Below are 25,673 nucleotides of genomic sequence, written 5' to 3'. Positions count from 1 at the left end.
AGGATGTAAATATGAGAAAATTTGAGATCTTTATCTGAAACTGACATCCAGAGTCAGAATCTGGGTGAATAGCCCCGTTTCTTTTAATGAATGAACTTTACATGCTCTCCCAGTTTTGGCTTGAGCTGGTGCATATTGTTGAGAGAGGACCAAAGCTGCATGGATGAGTGTGTGTAGAAGATGGACGGTAGTTTCATTACCTGATCGTCCTCAGATCTTTCCAACCAGGAAGGATTCCCGTTAGCTTCTGTATCCCCCCATCACCCATCCTCCAGCCTCCCAACCTGAAAATAAAGATGAATTCAGACACACTAGATTCATCAAAACGAGTTTCTGTGAGGGAAACAAACTCACTGTATCTCCTGTATCAGGTTGAGTTCTTCCATCCCGGCCAGCAGGTCCAGAACAACGTCGGCTTCTGGTTGTCCTGAACTTTTTACGATTTCGTCCAGCCTTTTACAAACAGACACATTTATTTATTTATTTCAGACCTGAAATTACTTTTCATCATCACAGCCCTTCAAATTACAGTTTCAGGCAGGTGACAAATATGTTCAGCTGTTAGTTTTTGTGTAATTTGTTTGTCTTCCAATATAAAATCAAGCAGATTAAATAAAATTATTGCATATTTTTACCTTGTTTTACGCGCTATTTTAGGGCTACATTATTTCAGCAAAACATTGATTAGCAATATCATAATTTCAATTATTATTATCCCTACTTTCCCAACTCTTTTTCTTCACCAGTACACTTTTCTCATCATTCACAGTGAGTTTTAGCATCAGCCTCAATGCTTGGCCCTTAAAATATAACATTCTATTAAACGTGATTAGAATAATGCACACATATTTTGATGATGACTGCGATTTAGTTTTATTGTGCCACTTCTTATTGGATGCACAGATCTAGCATTTGTTTGTAACATGGGACACATTTCACATGTTTAGTGTGACAGATGACACTTAGCTAAGTGAAATTACTTAGCGGAAAAAGATCCAACAGAAATGTCTGGAGCTGCTGAAAGATTTGTGAAGAAGAACAAACTTTGCAGGATGTGATCAATTTTATAACTGATAGATCAAAGATATTGAATGAAGATTTAAAAGTATTTATTGAAGAGTCATATAAAATGTTTCTGGTCAGGAAAACTAATCTATTCTGTAATTTGGTGCATGTTAGGTTTTTATTTTCACGGTATAGAGATTTGTATTATATCATTCACATTTTATCAAGTCAAAACTTTCTGTGCTGGTTCTGGTCAAATAAAACAGCCCAGATAGAAGAAACTTTGACTCACTTGAGAATCTGTAAAGATCTCATGTTCCTCAGAGTTTGTGCCAAACCTCTGCTGCAGTCTTCATTCAGCTGCATCGCTGCATCCAGACTAAGAAACAAGGAATCAAAGACACCAATAAACACAAAATTTGACTCAATTTGATCAACTGAGGTTTTACCAAAGTTCCTCCAAAGCGGCGCTCTTCTTCAACGTTTCGATAAGCAGCAGCCGTCCAGCTGCTGACCAAACGCAATGCGATGATCTGCAGAGGAGAAGGAAAACAAAAACGTGACACATCATTAATACAACGATAAGCTGCATGGAAGAACAGATTATTTTGAACTCTTCATATTAACGGATGAGCTTACTTGAACGATCGAAGGCGTGGCAACAGTCTGGTCAAAGTCTGAGCCGCCGCGTCACTTATGAGGACGCCAGACAAGCTAGAGGAGAGAGAAAATGAGGTTAAAATAACATTTACAGTCATAATTAAAGGGAAAATTTTAGAGTTTAATGTGTTAAATGGGACGTATTCTGCAAAATTTAGATTTTTTTGTGCATTTATTCTTCCAGAACAACCCAAAAGATTTACAGAACCATGTCTGTTGGACAGATGGAACCAAACTGTCCATGTTTGTAGTGGCAGCTTGAGACATTTATGCAAATAAAAGTCTGCAAGGTGCAATGTCAATAAACTAAAACAACAATGAAAAGAAGAGAAGATGTGAGGCTAATAAAACGAGAAAACTATGTTTTTTAAAGAAGTCTTAATCATACAGTTTACATTCATGTTGCTTCATTTATTTTCTCTTTTTTTAAATAGTGTGACATGATGAAAATGTGTCATGTGTTGCTGGTTTTCCAAAGCTGTATTTATCTACATTTTCTTTTTCTTTTTCTTTTTTAATGCAGGAAACATAAAAAAAAACTAAAAAAAAGAAGCTGTATTTGTATCTTTATGTAATTGGGTGCAATGAGAAAATGTTTAATAAAGAAATTAAACTTGTGTTCTGTTGCTCACTTTAAACTCTGAATGGACGTAGAGCTCAGGATGACGTGTAAAAGCTCCTCAGCCACAGTGCTGTCTTTGATTCCAACACTGCAGAGGAAAACAGGAAGTGATCGTCACACAGGAAAATTAAAACACCTGATGTTAAAGAAAACAGTGAAAATGTTCACCTGAGAGACGTGAGATTTGGCAACGAGGGTAGAAGAGAGCAGAGCAATTTATCTCCTTCCACGCTGCTGTTGGAGACACTAAAAAAGAGAACAAATAGATGCTTGAATCAAAATGTTCACGTGTCAAAATGTTAGGGGTCAAAACTATACTGTAAAAAAAAAAATCGTGTAAAATACCAGCAGCTGTGGTTGCCAGGATTTTATACGGTAAAATTCTGCGTTGACCATTAATGTTAGTTTGTTTTACAGTGCTTACCTCCCCAACTACAGGGTGAATATTGTAGCTTTAACTGTTTTTAATTACATGAAAAATGAGATGGAGTTAAATATGTAAATGTGATATTTGATGGTTGTTATCTTGGTTGCAGGAATAATTTACATTTTCCTCATCTGTCACTTACCTTATATTTTTAATCGCTGACTGAGCTGAAAATGCAACATCACTGGAGGAAAAACAGAGACAACTTAATCTCTCAACGTTTTCATGAGAAATAAAATCAGATCAGAAGAATCAATCAGCACAGCGATAGAAAAAATAAATCGATATTGGTGTTTATGTGATTTAAACTGAGATATATTGTGTTAAAGTTCTAGTAAATGTCCAGTGAGGACTGGAAATATAAAATCTTACCAAGTCTTTGGTTTGACTTTTCTCTTGAAATAAGTTAGAAGTGACTTTTCAGCGAAACATATGAGCTTGTTGTAAGTAAATATTTCTTTAATGTTGATCAAAAAGGAATATTTTTTTCAATTATGACGTGGGAAAAATGTTTTGTAATAAGTAAGATAATCTACCAGTTGAACTAGTACTCTTAGCTTGTAGGTTTATTGAATTAAATGTTTTAACAGTGAAGCTGATTTCATTTTGTTAATAAACTCTTTTGTATTTGAGAAAAGTGTATTTATTCCATACACATGTGTAGCATGTATTAAACTTATGCCTTCATCTATTACCAGGCAGGTGTTTATAAATAATTAACTGAACTTTATTGGCTATTTTCTCTACCAAGCGAGATGCACCAACTGGGTGTACTGGATCCAAACTGATAGTTTAATTAATAACTGCCATAAGAGATCATAATACGTATTCATAGCCAAATCTGACTCTTATTAAAGCACAACAGTGTGATAACATTTAGGAAATAATACTTCAGTTTTCTAAAGTTCCCCTAATAATCTGTAAAACTGTGATGTGTGTGAATGTGTGTGAAGTTTGCGGGTTTCTCCTGAGTCAGAACCTTTCCATGTTGTCCATCAGAACCAGCTGTAGAGTTTTGTCATCAATCCTGAAAGACAAAGTCAATCACATTCATGACTTCCTTCCTGATCGTCCTGCAGGGAGTTCAGGGTTTGTCTGGAGTTTATGTTCACCTGATGGTTTGGACGGGTTTGTGGAGCCGCAGACAGCGGCGCAGTAAAAACGCAGCGTCGTCGCCGCCGATCCAACGTTCTTCAACACTGACGAAGAAAAGAGAAGAGGAGCAGCAGGTCATCACACAGAGTCAGTGGTTTCATTAAACCGTTATTTGGTTAGAACCTCAACCTAACTGGGGAAAAAAGTATTTTATAAAACAGTTGATTTTGGTGAAATAAATAAATAATCTCACCTGATAGTACATCCTCTCAGATTAACGTTTAAAGCCGTCACAAAGTTTTCAATCCACTCAGATTGCAGCATGTTGTTCTTTAACCTGTGCAACAATAAAAACACAAATTAATTTTTTGTTTTTTTCAGATTTTACATCTGAATACTTAATAATTAACATAAATCAGTGTCAGCAATTCAAGAAAATTTCTATGATTTGTAAATTTACCTATTTTTTTAGCTCTTGAAAGCATGTAGGATGAAATACATTTTCTGGAAATAAGTCACAAATCTCATATGCAATTTTAATAGATTTTTTTTTCTCACACTTTCTTTTCTTAAAAAGAAATTACAAATGAAAGAAAATACTTTTTAAAAAATGGCTTTCATTTAGTCGTGAAAAAAAATTCAGATTTTCCAAAAGTTAAGTTTTCAAAAACACATTTTATTAATCAACAAAATCAATTTACTCAACACAAAAAAACACTTAAAATGTATTATTAGATCTCCAAAATGTTTAAGATTGACTCTTACTTACTCCACTTTGGTCAAACTCTGACACTCTGAGACAATATTTGCTAATCTGAGCAGATGATCACATTGCAGCTTGCTGTCTTTGACACTAGAAGACAGGAAACAAGAGCAAAGAAACAATACTTAATTTCTAAAAGGTATTTATCTAATTGTATTTACGTTACTTGATGGTGTTAACTGTGTTAACCAGCTCTCTCCAGAAGTCGGGTCAAAATCAGGTCAGAATTTCTTGTTAGTGGCAACAAAGAGTTTGTAGATAAAGAGCAACTTGATAAGAAACATTTAATCAAATGTTAGTGGGTTTGTGAGTAGATTTGAAGCTGTTTGTTTAATATTAAAATTTAATTAAAAAAAGGGAAATCTACAATAAATTCAAACATTTGCACCTACTACTTATAACAATCATTCATGCTGCATGTTTCATTTATTCCACCTGAAAATGTTTTAAACAAAAACCCCCCAAAAAAACAGAAACTGATGCAATTAACACCCAGGATGAGGAGGAATCTCCAGCATTTATAGAAACATTTTCCTTCTAATCATGCAAAGTTATGTTGGACTGCACACTCTGAATCCCTTTGTTGCATGAATCCACGTGTGAATACAGAATATGATTGAACTGCTGTGAAAGATTCAATCTAACCAGATTTCTCAGAAGATTCAGACATGTCGATGCAGTTTGCTGCAAGCTGTTTGTTTAACCAGTAAAAGGTTTCTTCATCTTTATCCCAATTCTTAAACAAGCCTTTTGAACTAATGATTATTTTTCTCAACAATTACAACTTGATTCTGTCTGCTATGTTTGCATCTGCTGCTGTTTAACTTTAACCGTTTCCAATCTGTTCTCCGTTGCAATAACAACTGCATGATGAGCTTTAATTTTCACTTTTTTTGTCTCTATTCTCACCTCAGAGTTTTTTCTCCTCCTCCTTTTTGTGTAAACCAGATCAGACATCTTTCATCTTCTCCCAAACTAGCAGAAAACACAACAGGGTTATGGGGAAAAGAGGCAGGAAATTTTCTTTTCTGCTGTGATTCTTTGGCAGAGATTTACCTGACTTCCACAGCAGAAACATTAGTGCAAGTACAAAGTGTTGTGGCTACATGCAGCGCCCCCTGCTGGCTCAGTCTGTTCTTACTCAGACTGAAAACAAAGATTGAAGGTCAGAGTTGTATTGAACACAAAAGCACTGCTTCCAGTTGCAACAAAAAGACGAATGTTTCGTACTTGATGAAGCTGCTGACTCTGATATTTGGAAGAGACTCCAATAAACATCTCACTCCTTCGTCTTCCAGCTGGTTTCCTGACAAACTGCAGCAGAAAAAGCATTAAATAAGTATATTTAAATGAGTAAGAAGGGTCAAAATTACATTGTAGTTTTGCGGTTGTGGTTTTGAGATGAGTTGTGTTTCGCACTCAAGATAAGAGAACTGCCGGGTCTGCTGCAGGATCTGGTTCAATCTGTCCAATAAAACCAAGTTTTCTTCTTTGAAAGAAAAATCTGTTAATCTGAAAACAGAAACAGATTAATTAGTTTTTAATCTTTCATCCAAATAAAATACATTACACCTCATAAGCACCACAGGGTTTTCTGAACTATATTTAAAATAACAAATCATATTTATTTTAAACAAAATACACCAATTGCAAGCTTTATTTCAATTATCTTGGTATCAAAATAAAGCTAACCCTTGGGAGTCTTCATCTGAAATGTAAGTATCACAGCTGCTGCTACAGTTTGAGAAAATTATACTGGAACATGAAATAATTTGGATTTTTCTTCTCTTTTTTGTCCCTTGCCAGAATTGTTTTGCATTATGCAGAATATAAACCTTCTAGAAATGTCATAAATGAGTCTAAAACGCTTTGGAAACCATTGGCCCACATTACCTGTGCAAAGATTGATGTAGCTGAGTTTTTTTTTTAAAAAGTACATTTACAAATGTCTTAGTAAAAAGTCGGTGTTTCCCTTGGCACAAACTGGCATCATTTACAAAACTGGAGATTTGCTGTTTTTACTTACTAAACTTACTTTTACATGTCTAAAATAGCTTCTTCTTTTTTTTTACTTTTTTAAAATACCCACATTTATTTAATTTTTTTATCTAATAAAAAAGATACTGGGGGCATAATAAGGAAAATTTGCAGAAAAATGCTGATACGGGAACACAGCAGGAAAAGGGAGTAAAAAACTGTAGACTTGACGGGTATGAAAGATAAAATAGCATCACCAAGATGAGTACTTTTTTGGCACTACTGGAGTTCCATACTATGTCTTTTTGTTTCCTGCCTGGTCACTGACGTCTGTCCTGCAGCCCTACGATGCTTCCTGCTCAACTCACACTCAAACTTTTTATCAGTTTCTAGAGTTTGAGGTTTCCATGGATACCAAACATGGACATGTTTAACTGAAAAGAGGTGCAGAAATGAGTGCAGGATTTTTTAAATACACTGGCTAATATTTTCTGTTTAAAGCAAGTGAGTGCAGGAAAGTTTCATACACACACACACACCTACACACACACAGCAGCAGGGAGAACAAAAGATGGATCTACAGTAATAATGACTTAACCAGAAAACCGATTTGGAGAAGTTTATGGTTGCTGTTCACACACCTGCAGTTGACTTGTTCTGCTTTAATTCCAGCAAAACGAATGAAGGATTCGCCCTGTGGACTAAAGAGTCACAAGCAATAATTAACTAAACGGCATCAATGTCAACATTTTTAAAAAGTCCTTAAATAGGGTTAGGGACAGGTTTTGGACCTGTTGAACAATACCTGAGCTCCACGGATGAAACTTGATGGTTGTCAGGGAAACAGCTGATCAGAGTTAGCGCATCAAAAGTGGACAGGATGCTGTTACTGACACTAATTACAAAGAAAAAACAATTAATTAGCCACAAAGCTACCTAACAGCTAAAGATACATTGATAAATATGAGATCTTAACACTTATTTAAGCAGGTAAAACCAACAGTAATGTTACATGTGACTTAAACTAAACAAGTAGGAAGAAGCTTAGCATCGTATTCTCTGGTATTTAGTCATAATATACATTAATCTCCACAAACATGCAGTTAAAAGAGACAAAAATACAAATTCACATTAGAAAGTTTTGGTTTGTTTTCTCATTTTTAACATTAAGTCAATAATATGTTGATTCACATTCAAAGTTTTTGCAAATAATAATTCTAGTTCTTTCGTTCGCAAAATAATAAAACCCTAAAAACAACTCAGGAGAACCTTTGGATCTTAATTTGGTGTTTCCTGATCCTTTTATGTTTCTGTTTTTTATGTGTGCTGCATTGAAGTTGAACTTCCTGTTTTACTTTTCCTACCCAGTGGATCTTGTGTTACTGTTCAGAAGTCAGTGTGCATTTTACTTCACAATAAGAGCGTAGATGTTCCTTTCCAGAAGTTGGAAGTTACTTTTCGTTAATACTCCTCATAGCTTCCAGTTTTCTTTCCTGAAATGTTCTGGATGGTTTGGAAAACATTTACGATAAATTCACAGAACTTACAACTTACTTTCCTGGGACATAGAAGAAAATTTTAGCAACCAGGTGGATTGTAATCTGAAACTTTCCTAAAATGTTAGTTTTCTGGTTACTTTCAAGACTTTTTTTCAAAATGATTAGTGATCATTTTGATCATCTTTCTGAAATATATAACTGTTTCTCTGGAACATTACAACATTACAAGTTGTTTTCTAGAAATTGGAGGTTTTCTTTCCTGGAAAACACAAATTATTTTTCAAAACATAAACAGTATTTTTAGGGGACTGGGTTTTAATATGAGCTTGATCGAGACATGATACTTTCCAGATCTTTACTTTATGGGATTTAACGTTTACTTCCTGGAAGTCTGACAAACATTTTCAGAACATCGAATAAATTCTGGGACTTTTGAGTAGCTTTTGTGATTCGGCTGAATTAACTGTTGACTTTATTAACTGTTAATAAGTAAAAGTTTAAACTTTTAGTGAAACAACATTCAATGAAAAGAGAAACATTTTTGATTTCTGTGTCTCACTTTAGTCTCTGCAGCGTTGACATCTTTGGCAACTCTCTCAGCAGGTTTTCGATAGATTTCTCAGCAAATGAGCAATGAGTTAACCTAAAACACAGAAGGTCATAAATATGCATCTGTACACTCATGTTATGAATAAAAAGCTCATGGATATACAATCGTTAAGCTCACTCTAACTCCAAACTGGTGCCACACTGGACCAGTTTCCTGCACACTTTGTTTACATCAGATGCTGTCAGGGATCTTCTGTTAATTCTGAAAAACACAAAAACAAACTCCAGTAATGTGTTCCTTTAAATGGTTGCAAAAATGTGCTTCAGCTGACTGTACCTGAATAACTTTGTCTTTAATTTGCCGTTACTAAAATGAGAGAAAAGCAAGTGTAACATGTTCATTTTAAACTGTAAACTTTTATGGTAAATATAAAAGTTTTTTCAGTTTTTTCATGCATATGCATGTAGACAGTCTCTACATGCATATGAGGGACTGCTGCATTCACACCTCCCTAAACGAACTGGACTAGAGTTAAGGTAGAACAATTTTTCTACCTTGTGTCAGAGCTGAACTGCAGCATCACCTGGTCTTTTCCTCCATCACTTCAAGAGCAGGAAAACAAACAATGCAGAGATTTTATATTATAAATACTGAACAACAGTTATTGAAAACAGATAAATAAAATAAAATGGAAACTGTTATGTAAACTTCATGTTTTTGTACTTTCATTTGGGGTTCTACTGCTTCTAAAAACAGACAAAATGCTTTAAATAAAATTATGGAGCTGTGCTTTGGCATTGTTTAATTGTTTAATGACAGGTTGTTGTCATTAAACAATGACAACAAAAAACATTAACGTTTGGTGCTTCAGATAAAAATGGAAATTAGACGATACCTGATGTAAACGTGCGTTAATCTGTTGCTGGAGCATAAAGCACCTGCCAGCAGCACCACTCCGTCCACACCGACATCATTACCACTGAAACTGAAAAATACACAAGCACAGGAAATATGGTGTATCATGAAACCACAGAGGTCACAACATAAAACCTGTTCAGAACCGGTTTGGTAGGACAACATTAGCCCTGTGTTTCCTTCTCATTGTTTATGCAACAAAACCACAAAGAATGAACATGAAGATTAAATGGGACCTATTATACAAAATCCACATTTTGCACATTTTTGTACTTCCGTTTGGGTTTTGCTGCTTTTAAAAACAACTCAACCACTTAAAAAAAGCATCCAGCTGTTTTTGGCAATAAGTTGATGCTTTTTGGCGTCTGGAAAATAAACCATTTCAAAAACTTTCTGAATGTAGTCACTGAGCTGTTACCTAGCAACCCCAGCCACGCCCAGCCCTGTTACCTAGCAACCTATGTGAAACTCCAGCACATTTATTTGGCCAGGTGGTTTTACCGCTGTAAGAGCTGGGGGAAAAAGTTGATTCATTTTTTGTTGCTTGTGCTGGAGGCTCCACTTCTGCTTTTCAAAGATGTACAGTTGCATAATGTTTGCAGTCATTTTCAGCAGCTTAGTTGGATTTAAAGTGACAGAGCGCTAAAACTGTTAATTCTGAAAGGAGCTCAAAATAGCTAGAACTGATCAGACTAAAATCTTTTCTAAGAATTTTTAAGATTTTGTGCAAAGACAAATTCCTAGTATTTATATCCAGTTTAATGAAGCTACCCAACAAACTTACAATGTCCTCATATTAGCTGATAAACTTACTTTATTTGTTGGATTTTGCTTAGACGAGGCAAGAAGTCCAACAACTTCTTCAGTCCTTTGTCGCCTAACTTGTTACAGGACAAGCTGAAAACAATAAACAAGAGGCAGTAGTTATTTATGGTGTGCTGAGTGGAACCTTGTTGGTTTCTCTTTTTATGTGACCATTTTTGTGTTTTTGAGTCTTACTCCAAATCAGAGAGATCAGAGGACGCTCCCAAACTTTTCCAAACTCTTTCCAGGTCGATGGGCTGAAGATTACAGCGGCTGAGGCTGAAACAGGAAACAGATAAATACTCATGATTGTCAATGGACAGTCATATGAGGGACTGCTGCATTCACACCTCCCTAAACGAACTGGACTAGAGTTGGATTACAGCGAACTTGGAGTTGGTCATCTGTGAACTAAAATCACTAAACTTCCATTAGAGGTAAATCCAACTCAAAGTAAAACAGATTGAGACAATTTTCTGCTGAAAAGGTGAAACAGCTATGACTATCTAATGATATTAAATAGTTAACACTTAAATATCAATAAATATATATTCTTCTGAAATTAAATCTAGAAGGGTGAACGTATCTCCATACATACCAGAGTGTTTTAGAGGAAACATTTGCAGGTTTTTCTCTCCCTGCAGAAAACTCAACAGACACCTGGACTGGATCCTGCAGCCTGAGAAGTAAAAAAAAGTCAAGTTTGAGCAGCAACAACACCGGATTATATGAAACCACTTCAGTTCTGTGATCTCAGATTACAGTTAGCTGCATTGAAACCTGTTATTGTTTAACTCAAACACGACGTAATGTGATTCCACATTTAGTTGGTGTTAAAAATCCTTTTCTGTACCTGATGTTCATCTCCATGACTGACGGACAGTCAGAAAGCAAAGTGGTGAGAATCACCAAACTCTGAACTGATGAGCAGCTGTCATTCAATCTGACACCAAACAAAAAAACAACAAAATGCTGCTGTTTATTTCCATAATTAACAGGTATATTGTTCTGACTGAATGGAGTTTTGACTTACATGATCCTCTCAGTGATGCTGAAGCTTGGCACAAACTGAATTAGCATTTTCAAAGTCTCCTCATCCCATTCGCCTCCAGACAGACTGACGGACACAAACAGACAGCAAGTCAAACACAACAAGTTTGAGCCCTGTAAACAGGACACACAGCAGTGCACTGACTGCGTTTTCTGGCCAATCGCAGATTACTGGTTTTTGAAAAACCTGAGCTGCTGATTCCGATTTTGGCCGATACCAATTCTTTTGACTGAAATGTTGCTAAATATAGCAAGAAAGTTGCTGGGTTGGCAACAGTGGGGTGACTATTGTTACTGCAGACGTGGCCTGGTGGGCCAGTCAATCAGTCAATCCTCTCCAACTGCAGAGCAGAAGAGGCAGTGGTTGATTTTTTGCCTTGTTTGAGGTAGATTAGATCGGCTTCATGTGTAAGTATCAGCCAACGACCGATCAACAAAAATTCAAAAAATCAGCGTCAATAAATCGGTGCACCACTAACACACAGTCTGTGACAAATGTAAATATCTGACGAAGATAATATGAGCTCCCACATAATGCATTTAATTTATCAATGAAAAAAATAAGCAAAGCCAACCTGGCTAAAAATAACTGGCATCAAGAATTGTGCCAACTGGCCCAATCTTTGAATAATTTAATAAAATCTGTTACATTAGAGACTTTTTCATCATTTCAATCATCTAACTCTGATTTAGATCCAGACTTTGAATTACATTTTCCTAATAAAAAAATGTGTCTGAGTTTACTCACTCCAGCTCAGACAGGGAGGGACAGCGAGACAGCGACTTGGCGAGGTTCTGCATGCCAGACTTGGTCCACTTCTGGTTCAACAACCTGATAAAGAAAAATCTGAGATTAATACAAATACATTTTTAGGGTTGGACATTGCATTTTACATCTGTGTCGCTGTTTTCATTCACTCAGACTCTCTCTGCTCCAGATTCACGAAGCAAATAGTGATAAACATCTACCTGCACAAACAGGCCGTCTACCTGCAGCTGGTATGTAAATGGTATATTTTATATGAGCAAATATTTATTCAAAGTAAGTTTCAGGTAATAATCTGGATGCAAAGCAACATAAGGTTTAATATTCTAATGACAAACAGCATAAAAGTATTTTAACAAAAATGTCTCCAACAATATCCATCTACTTCCAGAGAATAAATTATGCCTTCTGCAGCATCCATCTCATTTTTATGGCTGGAAAAGAGAAGCAGAGATATTTTAAAACAATATTTCTGCTTCTCTGACTTTTAGAAAATAGTTCATATTTAATGCTAAGAGAATTTTCACAAAAAACGCTGTTAATTTTTATCTGATTATTTCATTAATGACTGAAATATTTTGAGAAATTTTCAACCAAATCCATAAATAATGTCTCATTAAGAGAAAAGTGAAGTGGATGGATGAACAAACTGGTTTGTTCTCGTTTTGAGTGTAAAATTTGCACAGCTTCTCACAGTATCAGGCACTGTGTTGTTAGAGTGGTAATATATAAAATACAACTGTAAGTGTGATTTGTGCATTTTTTATTGAAATCTGATTTTAAAAATAAAACAATTTTAGGAACAAAGTCTCACAAGGAAACTGGAAAAGCAGAAAAGGCTTATAAAGTGGTAAATATATTAAACTACAGAAACATCGTACCTCACTGACGCTTCTGGCTTAATTTTACGGCTGCAAACAGAAAAACGTTTTATAAAAGGTTAGAATTTCTTAAAGTTGATGTCATTATTAACTTTGCTGATTATGAAACTCACCTGTTTGATTCAGATTTTTGAGAAAAAGTTAGTGTCAACTCTTTGATCCCGCTACAAGAACGGAGACAAAAAATCTGTTAAGATCACTAATTGTTTTCTTTGAGGCTTAATGCTGCAGTATGTAACTTTAATAAATATGTTTTTAAACATATTTGTTAAAACTGCCATTATATCATAACAAGAGACAAGCTCCTCTGCCTTGTCCCTGCGGTCCTACTGCCATCTGCAGAGTCCTAATTTGGGTAAAAATACAAACTGTGTGTTTTGTGTTTTTTCTTACTCTGCATGAACCTGCTGGATGTTCGAGCAAGAAGAGACGTGTTTAACAAGACAATCTGCTGCTTCCAAAGACGTGTTGTTTCGTCCCAGCCTGCATACACACACACACACACACACACGAATATAACAAAAGACATGGAGTCTGCTACTGCTACGTTAGAAAGCCTGAACGTTTATAAGCAGAGGCGACTTACTTTACAGATGTCAAGTTTTGTAGTTTGGCAAGAACGTCTGCAATGCGTCGGATTCCTTCGTCTTGCAAATTGTTGTCACTAAAACTGGAGCCAAAAGTAGATAAACATTCTTCTTATCATCTGTCATCTATGCTTAGCTGTAATATGAGATATTTTATCTTGTAAATGTACTTGAGCTCAGTGACGCTGGAACAGTTCTGCAGACCAGACGCCAAACTCACAGCTCCTTCAGAACTCAGACTGGCACCACAAAACCTGGTGAAGAAACAAATCAGATTTAAAAAGGAAAAATTACTTTAAATATTCTGAGTAAAGTATGGAGTAAAAACCTACTCTAGTTTTCTCAGCGCGGTGAATCGAGGTAGAACGGAGGAAAGCTTCTCTGCAAACTTATCACCATACTTGCGGCTCCGAAAACTGCAATGAAATAAAAGGAAGTTTGAAAGTGTTACATGAAAATATATAATAAAAACTGTAATGTATGAAGTTGTGTTGTGTTAAAGCAGTAGCGTCCAAACGTTTTGCCTTGAAAATTTAAAGCAGTGGCAGGCCATGAAATTCATTAAATTAAAAAATTTGTTTATTGTGATTTTTTTTTTATACAGTTTTACCTGTTTTTTTTTTTAAATTATCATATTATTAAAGAGCCAAAACAAAGAAAGGGCTTGGCTTATTTAATGAAAAATTTTTGGGGATCATCAATTGTTTTTCCATTTTTCTGGCCAAATTTGTGGTTAGGGCCAAACAAAATCGTTTCCAGGGCCGCAAACGGCCCCTGGGCCACACTCTGGACGCCGCTGTGTTAGAGGCTTTAATAACATTTTCATAAGAAGTCAGACTTGGAGGCTAAACCTGCCTGAAGGAAGCAGGGCTGCATTGTTCTCATGTATCTGTGATTTACTGCCCGTCATGGTAACATCTGCCTGACCTTGTCTCATTCAGTATCTCAGGTTAATTGAATTTGATTATTTAAATTCACCAAACCTTGTGTGAAACAACATGTTAAAGCTAGTTCTGTAGAAAGTGTTTTCTCAAAGGACAAAATAATTTCTGTTGGATCCTCATAAATCTAATCTATAAATTTAAACTACCGTTAATGCTTTCCCTCTGCAGGACATTTCCATATGTGGAGCTAATTCAGAAACGTATCTGATTGTTGTCAAAGTGAATGTGTCTGAACGGATATGTTGCATTTTATCCGGCTTTTATATCCATGATGTGAGACGTGCCTCATAATTCTGCTGCAGAATTATGAGGATGAACTGCGAGCATGAATCAGTTTAGTTTGAATGTGTTTGTACCTGAGGTAATGAATATACTGACACCTGGACAGGGTGTCTAGACACTCCAGCTCCATCGAACAGGCGCCGAAGTCCAAACCGACACCTTTGGTACCGACTGAGCTGACCACAAACGCCAGCGCCTCGATGTCACTGGGTAACAGGCAGAAGTTTCTGAGCTCCAGCGTGGGTCGCACACTCACCACCTGTTGAGCCAGCTGCTGGTTCTGGCTCTCCTGAACACAATGACAAAGCTGCAAAATCTGTCGCAGCACAAGAGCAGAAAGTCAGGATAGAGAACGAAAATCTGAATTTCATGAATCAGGTTTTGTTTTTTTTCAAAATCACCTTCGGTCCAGTCAGAGTGGCACTGCGGCACAGAGCTTTCAGCAACTTTAGAACAAGGGCTTGGCGTTTCTGGACCCAGCTTTGGGCTGCTTTTATCCCAGTTGCCTTGGCGACGACCTCCAGAGCTGGAGTGCAGTCTGACGAAGCCAGACCACAAACGTACAGGTAGAGGGAATCAGTGAACACTGTCTTCTGGTCCGATTTAGTCGTCCAGCGAGTTTTCAGACTGAATCTGAGACAGCAAACAGGGAATATATTGAGTCATAATGGCATAAAATGATAATGAACTAAAATTATAGGCAATCCCGCAGCTCAAAATTGACATCAGTGGAAAACATTATTCATCTATTTCTTTTTATTTTCATTTCATTTATTTTAACACGCCATGTCTTGTCATTATGCCCCCTTTTCACCACAGTCACTGCAAACATTTAGCATGCCAGTTTGCACCTGCTATTCAAATGTGCAAATTAAAGCCACACAAACAACACCTGCTACCTAATTCTGGCTTAATAAATCTCATTTCAGGTGATAAGTTATTACATTTGCATATCCTCCTCCAATTATATTGAACTTTCTGATGATCGACATATATTTTCATATTCAAACATGCTGAATGGATTTGCATTTGCTATCTTAGTTCCACCTGGTGTGTAGATCAGATTTGTGCACGATACCAAATTTGCACTTGTTTTTTTTATACATGCCAACAAACCTTTTAAACATCTTCATGCTCTTTACATCCCTCTGTGCCGTTCAGAGGGATGTAAAGATAGATTTTTTTGTACCTCTTCTTCAGGTCTGCATCACTGACATCAGTGCTTGTCATGATCCTGAGTGCAGCCAGAAACTCCTGCACTGTGAGATGCAGGAAGCAGTAAGCGTTGACAACACCGCCGTCACGACCTCTGACCTCCACCTGACAGGGAGAGTGACAAACATATCGGTTTATGGACTAAAGGTATGACACTGGAGATAAAATGCATTGAAAATGATTTATGACATGCTACACATAATGTCTGCAACAGTTTGAACGGGAAGTTGTCATGGTAATTAAAAGGTTTTTACCACCAACTCCAGTAGCTTTAAATGTTAACATTTAATTTCCTTTATTGGTTAGTTGTTTGCATCATCCACTTCCTCTAATTATAATCACCAACTGACAAAGTAGCAACATTGTTCACATGGTGAAAGAACGTGTAATGATGAAGAAAAATATGGATTTAAAAAGCAAAATGAATTTTGTAGCTAATACCTTCCCAGTAAAAGCAGCAAAGTTACATTTCTCAGAAGAAAACTAAATATTACAGCAGACATACAGAAATGATAGAATCATGGGGAACATTTTTGACATGATCATAATCATTCATATTATTAAAAAAAATCATATTAAGTTTGATTTGACTTACTGAAAATTTTAACTTTTTCATGATATTTTAATTAACTGTAATGTACCTGCAACATGGCCTGATATTGATATTCTGCATAGGTTAAAATAAATAATAAGTAAATAAATAAATACACAATTTAGCAATTTCCGTGTTTCCATTAAATAATAAATGCAATTAAGCATGTGAGTGAGTGAATAAAGTATTAAAATCCACGCCATCCTAGCACTTCCTGTCTTCTTCTTCATGATGTGAAAAGTGTTTCCATTGATGTTTTGTTAATAAACTAATTTTAATACAGCCAATAAAACCTCATAAAACTTTTAAGTAAGAAGTAAAATGTTATATAAATATATATATATCTATAAACTATTTATTAGTCTTGTTGTAAAGTCCTTATTTTTCTTTTTATTAGTCTTGTTGCCATTTTTGTGCAAATTTGTAATAGAAAAGCTACAGAGAAGTGAAACCATGTCTGACCTGTGAGAAGAGTCCTGACTTGATTGAAGACTCTAAAGTTTGCAGAGGAACGTCTTCATCCAAAAAGATAATCCTGCTCTCCTCCAAACCTCTCCATGCCAGCTGACTGAGCTCACAAAGCTCAGCAGCAGGAAGAATCACAGTTTTCCATGCAAACTTGGTACTGCAAAGAAACAAATGCAAATTTGTTGACAATATAATACAGACTACGTTTAGTTTTATAGAGATTTGAACTAAAAACCTCATGTTTTGTTTTAGTTTTTGTGTTGCTGTGTTTTTTAATCCTCACCTTTCAGAAAATCCTGAGGTCTCTGCTGCGTCGTTTCCTCCGGTCCGGTCCGGGTGCCGGCTAAGAAATGCAGCAACAGCAGCGAGGTAGATCTGAGTTTGGGTTGCAGGGATTTGTGCTGATGTGAAAGTAAACGTGGATCTGCTTTTTGCTCCATCCATTAATGTCTCCTCACTGTTTTCACCATGTTGTGCTTTTTGGGAGCAGCTCTCACTGTCACTCATTCCATCAGGAGTTTGTGCGTCTTTTTTCTCAATATCTAAACGTTTTTTCTTTACTTCAACTCCTTTTTCTCCTGGCATCTTTATCTTTCCTGCATGTCGGTGCAGTAAATGCTGCAGAAAGACGCAGCAGATGTTGCAGAGGGCCGGGAGGGAAGACATGGCCAGGAGGTGTCGGCTGGAGAAGAGGATTTCTGCTGCATCGGCTGCAAGATCTCCATCTGAACATTAGAAATGAGAAAATAAGTTAAGCAGCAATAATGTTTACTGAATAAAAAAGATGTTTAAGTGCTGGTATTTAAGAACTGATGAGGCATTTCAGATTCAAGGATATATTTGGAAAAATCTTTGTATCTTTGGAAAAAGACTTAAGCAAATTGATTTGCTTTGGAATGAGGTAAAGTCAGATTTCTGTAAATGATAAACAATTAATAACTAATTTGTGCAACAGAGAACATTATTTTCACTCAGTAATACGCAAAACTATTGTCAACTTTTATCCACTGCATTTTTTCCAATTATTTTCTTCATATTTTGTATTCTTACTTTCTAAGATAAAGAAAGTAGGAAATTTAGACAGTTCCACCAGGGAACTTTTATTTTCTGTGTTCATTTTTCAAAATGTCAAGGATATCTAGTTTCTAGAATAAAAATCTTAGTACACTTGAATCAAGACAAGGCCTTTTAGCCCGAAATAACAGGTTGTTTCAAGTCAACATTTCATTAATGTTGATTGTAATTAGTACTATATTCATTGGCAGATTATTAAACTTATAACAAGACATTTTCCCATGTTATATGAAATAATCTGCCAATGGAAATAGAACATTTTCATCAATATGAACAAATTATTGACTTAAAACAAACTGTTCTATATTGCTGAAAAGGTTGAAAAAGGTTAGTTTTGTCATATGAGAAGGTTACTAAGATATTTGCACTAGAAAGTAGAGGAAACATGGTTGGTAAGAGTTTGTGTTTTTGCAGTGCAGAATTAAATCCCTCATCAGGTTTTCAACTCTAATAGAATGAAATAAATTAATGTTAACCTTTTGCACTAAAGAAGTTGCTGACACCCTCTTTGATTTCACGCTGGTCCCACAGCAGCAGCTCCCCCACTTTGTCAGACCAACCGTCCAAATCTACGACGTCGCGGACTCGACTCGTGACCAACACGGTGCTCCCTGCAAGAAGCCGCCGGCTCAGCAGCCCTGAGATGAGCTCTGACACAGGCAGAGGTTTCTCTGGGTCCAGCCGCTCGTTCTGAACTCTGTGTCTCTTTAGTTTTTTCTGGAACTCATCGTAACCATCCAGCACCCAGCAGCTCTGCTCCGGATTGGAAATGAGGTAGTCCACAACGGCCTGCTGCTCCAACAAAGAAAAAAACGGTCATTTTTAAAACATTTAATCTGTTGTTTGATGCATTCAAACGGTATTTGAGTTTTTGTGGCACCTTTGCTTCATTGTCTCCATTAGTTGGGAGGTAGTGGTGAAACAGCAGCTCAGAGAGGGAGAGAGGGTCCGACAGGAGGTTGAGCTGACGAAACTCCAACAAGACAAACAGATGGGATGAAGGGATGGGGCCCTGGTGACATGAAAACGTAAAAATATAAAAACCTCCCATCACGAAACAGGAAACAAAAACTGTCATCTTAGTGAAGGAACGCTGCAAAGCAATGCTTAATGAGTGAATTAAATATAAACTTCGGAAAACTTCAGTTATTTTTGTGCTTGGATTCTGTTTTATCTTCACAAACCTGCAGCATCGTCTAAACTTTTGAAGAATGAAAAACACAATGAAAATAACAGCAAACTGAGCTGGAGAGAGAGTTTAGTTTTACTTTCATTTCAGCTAAAGTCTGCAGTATATATGTAAACAAACTGCAGATAGGCGGTTAAATTCAAATGAATGCGTTTGCAGTTTTTATCCGGTACTTTCCACAGGGGCAAGTTGGGCAACTTTTTTAATGTAATTTTAATTTCTGTTTCATTCTCCCTGCAGGGCATTTGATCAAATTTATGGTTGGGCTGGTTTCACAAAGAATACACAAATAAAATGAAAAAATCCTGCTTTTTATTCCTGCAAATCATTTTTATTTAACATTTCTCATGTCTTAATTATTATTATTAAGATTAGCCACTGAAAGAAAATAATTTCCATTCTCAGATTTAAAACATGTCAGAATTAAATATATGAACTCAGAATTTTGACATTAAACTTGATTATTTTTACTTTGATCTCAAATTTCTGACATTTCTCATAACTCAGAAGATTAAAGTAAAAATTCTGCAGAAAAAAAATCTAAATTCTTTTTTTTTTCAGTGGCTCTAATCCTCTACTGTAGTATTGAAATTCCAGCAGCTCAAGAAGAACTTCATTTTAAATGCACATTAGTCATTTATAGTGAGTAAAATGAGAAAATTGAACTTACTAATCCTTTAGTCCACTGTTGCCCGATGAAAGACATTACCAGAGTTTTTCCTGAGCCAGGTTTGCCGGCCAGAACCGTCACTTTTCCTGTGCATCCCTGAAGAAAACTCTCCAGAGTCAGTCTGGACTCTGGCCACCCGTCATCACCGTCAGGCTCTAAAGTTGGTGAAAAATGATTGAGGGATTAATTTCAATAAATGTGGACTACTCTCACTGATTAAGAAAGGAAGCCAGTCCTGACCCGGAGTTCTGCCGCCTCTCTCTGCAGAGCTGGGAGTCTGATCCGGTCTGTCCCTGACTCTGTTTGCAGTTCTGATGCTGACCCAGATTTTGTCCGGCTGCACATCCTTCAGCAGGCCCTCCGACAGTCGCTTCCACCTCCTCTGCAGGGAACCTGCCACTTCAGCCTTGTACTGCTCCCAGTAATCTGCAAGTAGATTTAATTTACAAAGTAAACTGATCATTTAATAAACTGCAGGATACAAACAAATGACTGCAGTTTCACTTTCAGTTCATTGGCCCGGAGACAGGCTGGATTCTCTCACGTCTCTGCTTGAAATCTGAGTTAAAATCGATAATATAGTGTTCAATAAAAATAAGCAGTTGAAGGTAAGTCTGGCACAGGAAAAAAAAAGAAATTGTGATGTCATTGAAGTTATAATTCACCCAATCAAATCATTTTGCTTCTGTTATAAATGTGCAAACATTTTTGCAATGGGATATTACAACAACACATGCTGCAGCAGCCAGAAACTAAGTTAAGTTTATGTATTTACATTTAAAAGCTGAGAGCATGTGAAACCGAATAAATCGGATTCTTATCCTGCGGTTTCATGGACAAAATTGTAAAATACTGAAAGAAATGTTCTGAAAATTCAAACTATTAGTCACCAACCAAAATCAGACTCAGCTTTATTTGCACAGAAGGAAGAAATTTTATTTCAGTTCAACTTTGCTCTCATTGAAGACATTTTAACACGGAAAGAACAAAAATGATGAGAATCAAACAGGATTTAAGGCGGAATCGTCCAAGAAAAAGTTGTCCAACTACTGCGTGTTTCTATTCCTATCCTATTCTTTCCTGAATTATTCAGAGACCTTAGTAATAACAATTCCTAAAGTTAGTTTCTGAATGTGACAGCAGCATAAATTTTAAGATCTTGTGTGTGTGTTGTACCAATCCGTGGGCGTTTGGTGAGCTGCTCCTCTGCAGGCGGCGTTAACGGCTGCTGATCCGTCACACTGGAGGCTGCATCTATCATGCAGAAGAATAGAGACGATGCATGAAATAAAACACTTCGACACAGACAGTCAGAGATGTTGCAGAATATGGAACTACATAAGAAACTAAATAAGTTCTGTTACCTTTCAAAATATCCACTAAGAATAGTTGAGTATTAAAAAAGTTTGCAGAAAGATCATAATGTATAGAATGTTGAAATTTAAATTAAAAACACAAGGTTTCTGTCTGATCAAAAATATAGATCAGGTTTAGTTTAATTTCTGTTGCTTTGACATTTGGAAACTTTTGACGTTGCTGCACCTGATTTTGTTCCAGTTAAAGTTGTTTTTATCTGAAAACTCATTTATGATCATCATTTAGCATTATCAATTACCTTCATTTTCCAAACATGATGTTCCAGTTGATAGATTATTCAAAGCATCGCCTGAACAAGCAGAAAGAAAAGAATTAATGAACAAATAAATCATTCAATAAGAATTAGTTGTTGGTAAGAACATGTTCATATTTGTCTTTACAAAAACAATCCAGCTCTAATTTAGCTCCTAAAAAGAAATGTCAAATTTGGATGTAATTTTGTCCATGTGCAGAAGGTAGATTTGTCTGCAAAGGGAATCCGAGGAAATAAATGTTGGCATTACAAATAGGACAGAGCTGGCAGCAGCTGACAGTAAGCAGCTTGTTTTAAAGCAATACAGTGTTAAAATTCACAGTCTTGATCCCAATGCAGATGCACTATTCAGAATGTTTTAAAAGTTACTTCAAACATCTGACAGGACTTAATGTTCCACACAAACCAACTTGATTGTTTTATGCTAAGAGACATTTTTGACTTGCCAACGACTTAATACAACTGTCATGAAATGCCGTAGTAGATGGTGAGATAGATGCAGTGGACCCAGGTTTGGTGAGAGAAATGATGATGATTTAATGATCAAAAGGCACAACAATCCGGGCAGCACAGAATGAGCGGAAAGCTAATGCTCCTTTTGTGGGCACCAACTGGTATAAATAACTGACAGCAGACTAGACAAGGCTAACCGAGACAGCAGGTAAGACGGCTTGACAAGGACCTGACAAAGAACAAGGAACACAGGGTCCTGTGGGTTTAATTACACAGGGAGACAATCAGGGGAAACGAGCAACAGGTGTAACTAAACAGTGGGTAGACAGGACAACACAGAGACTCCACAGAACACAGAAACCGAAATAAACACAGAAAAAGTCAAATCCTCACAACAACATGAAGTGTTAAGACTTAAAACAACAAGCATTAACTGGCCCAATGTTGGAACCAAAACAAGATGTTGTTTTGGTAACATAAAACAACATATTATGTTACCAAACATAAAACTGATTGCTGTATCCTCCACCGGGTTGAGGATACTTCACTGGGTCGATGTATCCTCCATCAACCCGGTGCAGGTGATGAGACAGAAGACTTTAACTAAAATAAAATCACTGTTGGACAATGTCTCCCCCCTCATCCATGAAGCTGCTGCCGCTGCACTGTTTTAGTTCAAAACTGCTTCATCCTTGATGCACAAGCAACTGTTATATTTTAGGACCTTCGCTGCTCCCAACAAACTTAAGCTCAACAAATATTTACAGCCCTGATATTATTTGTACAGTTTCTCAAATTTTCCCATATATCTGCACATTTGTACATTGTTTTAATCATCCTACTCAGCTGCCCGTCTCTCTGAATGTAAGTAAGCAAGTTTTAATCTCTGTACATAATTTGTTTCAAATGCTGTAAATCTGCCCTTTCTGTAGAGTCTCATAATCTTACTTTCTGTTTTTAGACCTTCATCCTAGTGCCAATCTGCATGCTTCAACTTGTCCATCGTGTTTCTGCTGGCACACCTGAACTCCCCCTGCTGAAGGGCAATAAAGGCTCTTTCTGGTGTATTCTATTCTGAAGTGAGACGTGCAAAGGTTTTGGTTTGCTTCTTGAACAATGGCACCAGGTGTTGTTTAAAGAAGGGTAAAAATGCAGCCAAAGATATCATTAACATAATACTATGGTATGACTGGTCTCAGACCCGCCACTGCAAAGAGCCACAATAAACTCACACAACAATCATCTGCCAAAGGCAAAGCTAGCGCACATATAAGAGCTTTTATAAGTCAATATTTTCTTAATGCTATTTTTAAAGTACTAGTTCAACTGACGTGTTCCCATGTTATATTCTTCTTATAACATGGGAACATGTTTTGTTAATTAATAAAATATTGTTACTGTGAAACTATTATTTTTTTAATTAATATTAAGGTGTTATTTACTTAAAACAAGCTCCCATCTTGCTAAAAAACTTACTTGTAAGAGAGACACTTGAAATGGAAAAACTAACATATTAGTATGAGAAACTACTTGCAAATTAAATCTGCCTGTTAACTAAATAATATCCAAATCAGACCACTTCTTCTGAGTGTTCAACTTTCTTATCTGTAAATGAATAATAAAAATATTTATCATTTAATAATAAATGCACTAACATAAATTATGACAATAAAATAGGATCAAACAATCAGTTTCTCTAGATTCCCATGCACACAAACACAAATCTCCACTTTGTTTTTGTAATATTAAGCACAGTTTTTGTGTGGATGAAAGGCCAAAGTGCATAAAGATGTTTTGGTTTTCCCAGATATCCTTCTATGTGTGGACTCGGTTGCAACCTCCAGAGGTTTGAACTATGTGAAGTCTGGAGAGGAGCACATCTTTCCGATCAAAACGAAAAGAAAAACACAGCCAGAACCTCAACAGATAAGAAGAAAACTGAAGGTGATAATCTGTCATTTCAAAAGTGACAAAGATCAGCTTTACAAAAGAGTGGCAGCAAAGAGGAATTTCACTGAGCCAGGCTCTCTTGCCACTCCTTAATCGGGTTGGTTAGAGAAAAAAAAACATTTCCGTGTCAAAGAAGCATGAAGCTTTGCAACATATCTTTGACTGTGAGGTGGTTTTCTGTAGTTTTTTGTAGGCTGCAAAGCTTAGTTCAGCCAGCAATATTTAAACTAACCACTAATTATGCAAATTGGTCATCCAAAAAGTTACTATTTCATATTCACAGAGGTGGGTAGAAAAAAAAAAGTCAGAGTACGACTACAAAATATTTTTACTCAAGTAAAAGTAAAAAGTAGCCATCCAAGAAGTTACTCAAGTAGAAGCAAAAAAAAGTATTTGGTAAAAAGTCTCTTCAAGTAACTGATCAAATTATTTATGATTTAATACTTAAAAATTACATAATCAGACAGACCAAACTATGAAGCTAAGTGGAAATTTTGGTATTTTAAGACACAAAATTACAATAATTTATATAAAATAAAAACCTAACAAAATCAGACAAAATATTTTTTTCCAAATCAAAAAAACTTTAACAAAAAACTGCAGGTGTGTGTCTGTGTTTGGTGAATTTTTGTTAAAATATGTTTTTCATTCAGTGGGTAGAAAATCCAGAAATTTTACTGAAGTCAGAGTAGAGATACTTCAACATGAAATTACCCAAGCAAAAGTATGAAGTACAGCATAGGAAAAGTACTTCTAAAACTGCATTTCAAAAAAAAAGTTACTCAAGTAAATGTAACTGTTTACTCTCAAACTCTGAATACTCACTGCATGAATATCCAGCCACTGACATGAGCTTCGACTCCAGATGCATGGGGATGCCCTCACACAGAAGGCAAACCGTCTGAAGGAAGTTGCTGCATTCTGCAGTGTTGGCGCGACTGAAGTACTGCAGCATGGCTTCGATGTGGTCTGATGGTGCAGCAGAGCCGCCGGGTGTTTGTCTGTTCAGCCACACAGAACCGGCCGGCACCGTTTGGATAAGCTGCATTACGACCGAGTCCAACTGACAGCGAAGGATGGCGACCAGCTCTGAGTATTCCTGAGCCAAGACGGAGTTTGGATTTCCATCGTCAGAGTCGAGCTCCTCATCCATGATCAGACTCCATCAGCTGAAACACAAAATCACACGTGGAAGAATGATAATAAGAAGAAAAGATACAAATCCATGTTTTCCAATCAGTGTTTGCACCATACAAACTGTAATTGCAACAAATTTTCCCAAACAGCAACACTCTTCTGTGTGGAAGATGATAGACTCAAAAAAACTGTTTTTAGGATCTCAAATTTACTAAAAATGAGACCAGAGGAAGAATAAAAGATGTGAAACTATTCCAGAAGGAAAACTGTACTCGAAAGAGAGATTAGGTGACAGACTATGAAGGTAAAGTTTTTCTGATTTATTTGTTTAGAGTAGTCCAATTCAGTCACAGACTATGCTGGATGAGGAAATCTCACTGTTATAGCTGCAATAAGCTTTTGAGAAATAATTAGTAAAATAAGCAACTTTATTAAAACTAATGTTTTGCTAAAGCATCTGACTAAATG

General features: G+C 36.4%; 1 protein-coding gene across 1 annotated transcript in view; it reads right to left on the bottom strand.

Moving 5' to 3' along the window:
- nlrc5 (NLR family, CARD domain containing 5) overlaps positions 1 to 25,673 on the bottom strand; it is a 31,573-nt gene that overhangs the window by 5,012 nt on the left and 888 nt on the right. The window contains exons 2-48 of the mRNA XM_044124877.1: positions 24,894 to 25,237; positions 21,651 to 21,701; positions 21,212 to 21,289; positions 20,276 to 20,461; positions 20,036 to 20,190; positions 19,057 to 19,188; positions 18,653 to 18,968; positions 17,386 to 17,827; positions 17,097 to 17,259; positions 16,017 to 16,147; positions 15,229 to 15,460; positions 14,902 to 15,143; positions 13,934 to 14,017; positions 13,772 to 13,855; positions 13,601 to 13,684; positions 13,408 to 13,497; positions 13,128 to 13,178; positions 13,015 to 13,044; positions 12,116 to 12,199; positions 11,351 to 11,434; positions 11,171 to 11,260; positions 10,916 to 10,996; positions 10,513 to 10,596; positions 10,327 to 10,410; positions 9,494 to 9,583; positions 9,153 to 9,200; positions 8,935 to 8,964; positions 8,776 to 8,859; positions 8,608 to 8,691; positions 7,355 to 7,444; positions 7,191 to 7,250; positions 5,992 to 6,084; positions 5,803 to 5,886; positions 5,629 to 5,718; positions 5,482 to 5,547; positions 4,579 to 4,662; positions 4,063 to 4,146; positions 3,827 to 3,913; positions 3,694 to 3,741; positions 2,857 to 2,898; positions 2,456 to 2,533; positions 2,298 to 2,375; positions 1,645 to 1,719; positions 1,455 to 1,538; positions 1,298 to 1,384; positions 355 to 453; positions 201 to 284 (exon numbers count right to left, since the gene is read on the bottom strand). Of these exons, the coding sequence (XP_043980812.1) occupies positions 201 to 284; positions 355 to 453; positions 1,298 to 1,384; positions 1,455 to 1,538; positions 1,645 to 1,719; positions 2,298 to 2,375; positions 2,456 to 2,533; positions 2,857 to 2,898; positions 3,694 to 3,741; positions 3,827 to 3,913; positions 4,063 to 4,146; positions 4,579 to 4,662; positions 5,482 to 5,547; positions 5,629 to 5,718; positions 5,803 to 5,886; positions 5,992 to 6,084; positions 7,191 to 7,250; positions 7,355 to 7,444; positions 8,608 to 8,691; positions 8,776 to 8,859; positions 8,935 to 8,964; positions 9,153 to 9,200; positions 9,494 to 9,583; positions 10,327 to 10,410; positions 10,513 to 10,596; positions 10,916 to 10,996; positions 11,171 to 11,260; positions 11,351 to 11,434; positions 12,116 to 12,199; positions 13,015 to 13,044; positions 13,128 to 13,178; positions 13,408 to 13,497; positions 13,601 to 13,684; positions 13,772 to 13,855; positions 13,934 to 14,017; positions 14,902 to 15,143; positions 15,229 to 15,460; positions 16,017 to 16,147; positions 17,097 to 17,259; positions 17,386 to 17,827; positions 18,653 to 18,968; positions 19,057 to 19,188; positions 20,036 to 20,190; positions 20,276 to 20,461; positions 21,212 to 21,289; positions 21,651 to 21,701; positions 24,894 to 25,221 (5,135 nt within the window). The 5' untranslated portion in view covers positions 25,222 to 25,237. The remainder of the gene's footprint in view (positions 1 to 200; positions 285 to 354; positions 454 to 1,297; positions 1,385 to 1,454; positions 1,539 to 1,644; positions 1,720 to 2,297; positions 2,376 to 2,455; positions 2,534 to 2,856; positions 2,899 to 3,693; positions 3,742 to 3,826; positions 3,914 to 4,062; positions 4,147 to 4,578; positions 4,663 to 5,481; positions 5,548 to 5,628; positions 5,719 to 5,802; positions 5,887 to 5,991; positions 6,085 to 7,190; positions 7,251 to 7,354; positions 7,445 to 8,607; positions 8,692 to 8,775; positions 8,860 to 8,934; positions 8,965 to 9,152; positions 9,201 to 9,493; positions 9,584 to 10,326; positions 10,411 to 10,512; positions 10,597 to 10,915; positions 10,997 to 11,170; positions 11,261 to 11,350; positions 11,435 to 12,115; positions 12,200 to 13,014; positions 13,045 to 13,127; positions 13,179 to 13,407; positions 13,498 to 13,600; positions 13,685 to 13,771; positions 13,856 to 13,933; positions 14,018 to 14,901; positions 15,144 to 15,228; positions 15,461 to 16,016; positions 16,148 to 17,096; positions 17,260 to 17,385; positions 17,828 to 18,652; positions 18,969 to 19,056; positions 19,189 to 20,035; positions 20,191 to 20,275; positions 20,462 to 21,211; positions 21,290 to 21,650; positions 21,702 to 24,893; positions 25,238 to 25,673) is intronic.

Source organism: Gambusia affinis, linkage group LG08 (genome assembly GCF_019740435.1).
Source record: "Gambusia affinis linkage group LG08, SWU_Gaff_1.0, whole genome shotgun sequence".
NCBI lineage: Eukaryota > Metazoa > Chordata > Actinopteri > Cyprinodontiformes > Poeciliidae > Gambusia > Gambusia affinis.
This window is presented reverse-complemented; position numbering and strand designations above follow the sequence as displayed.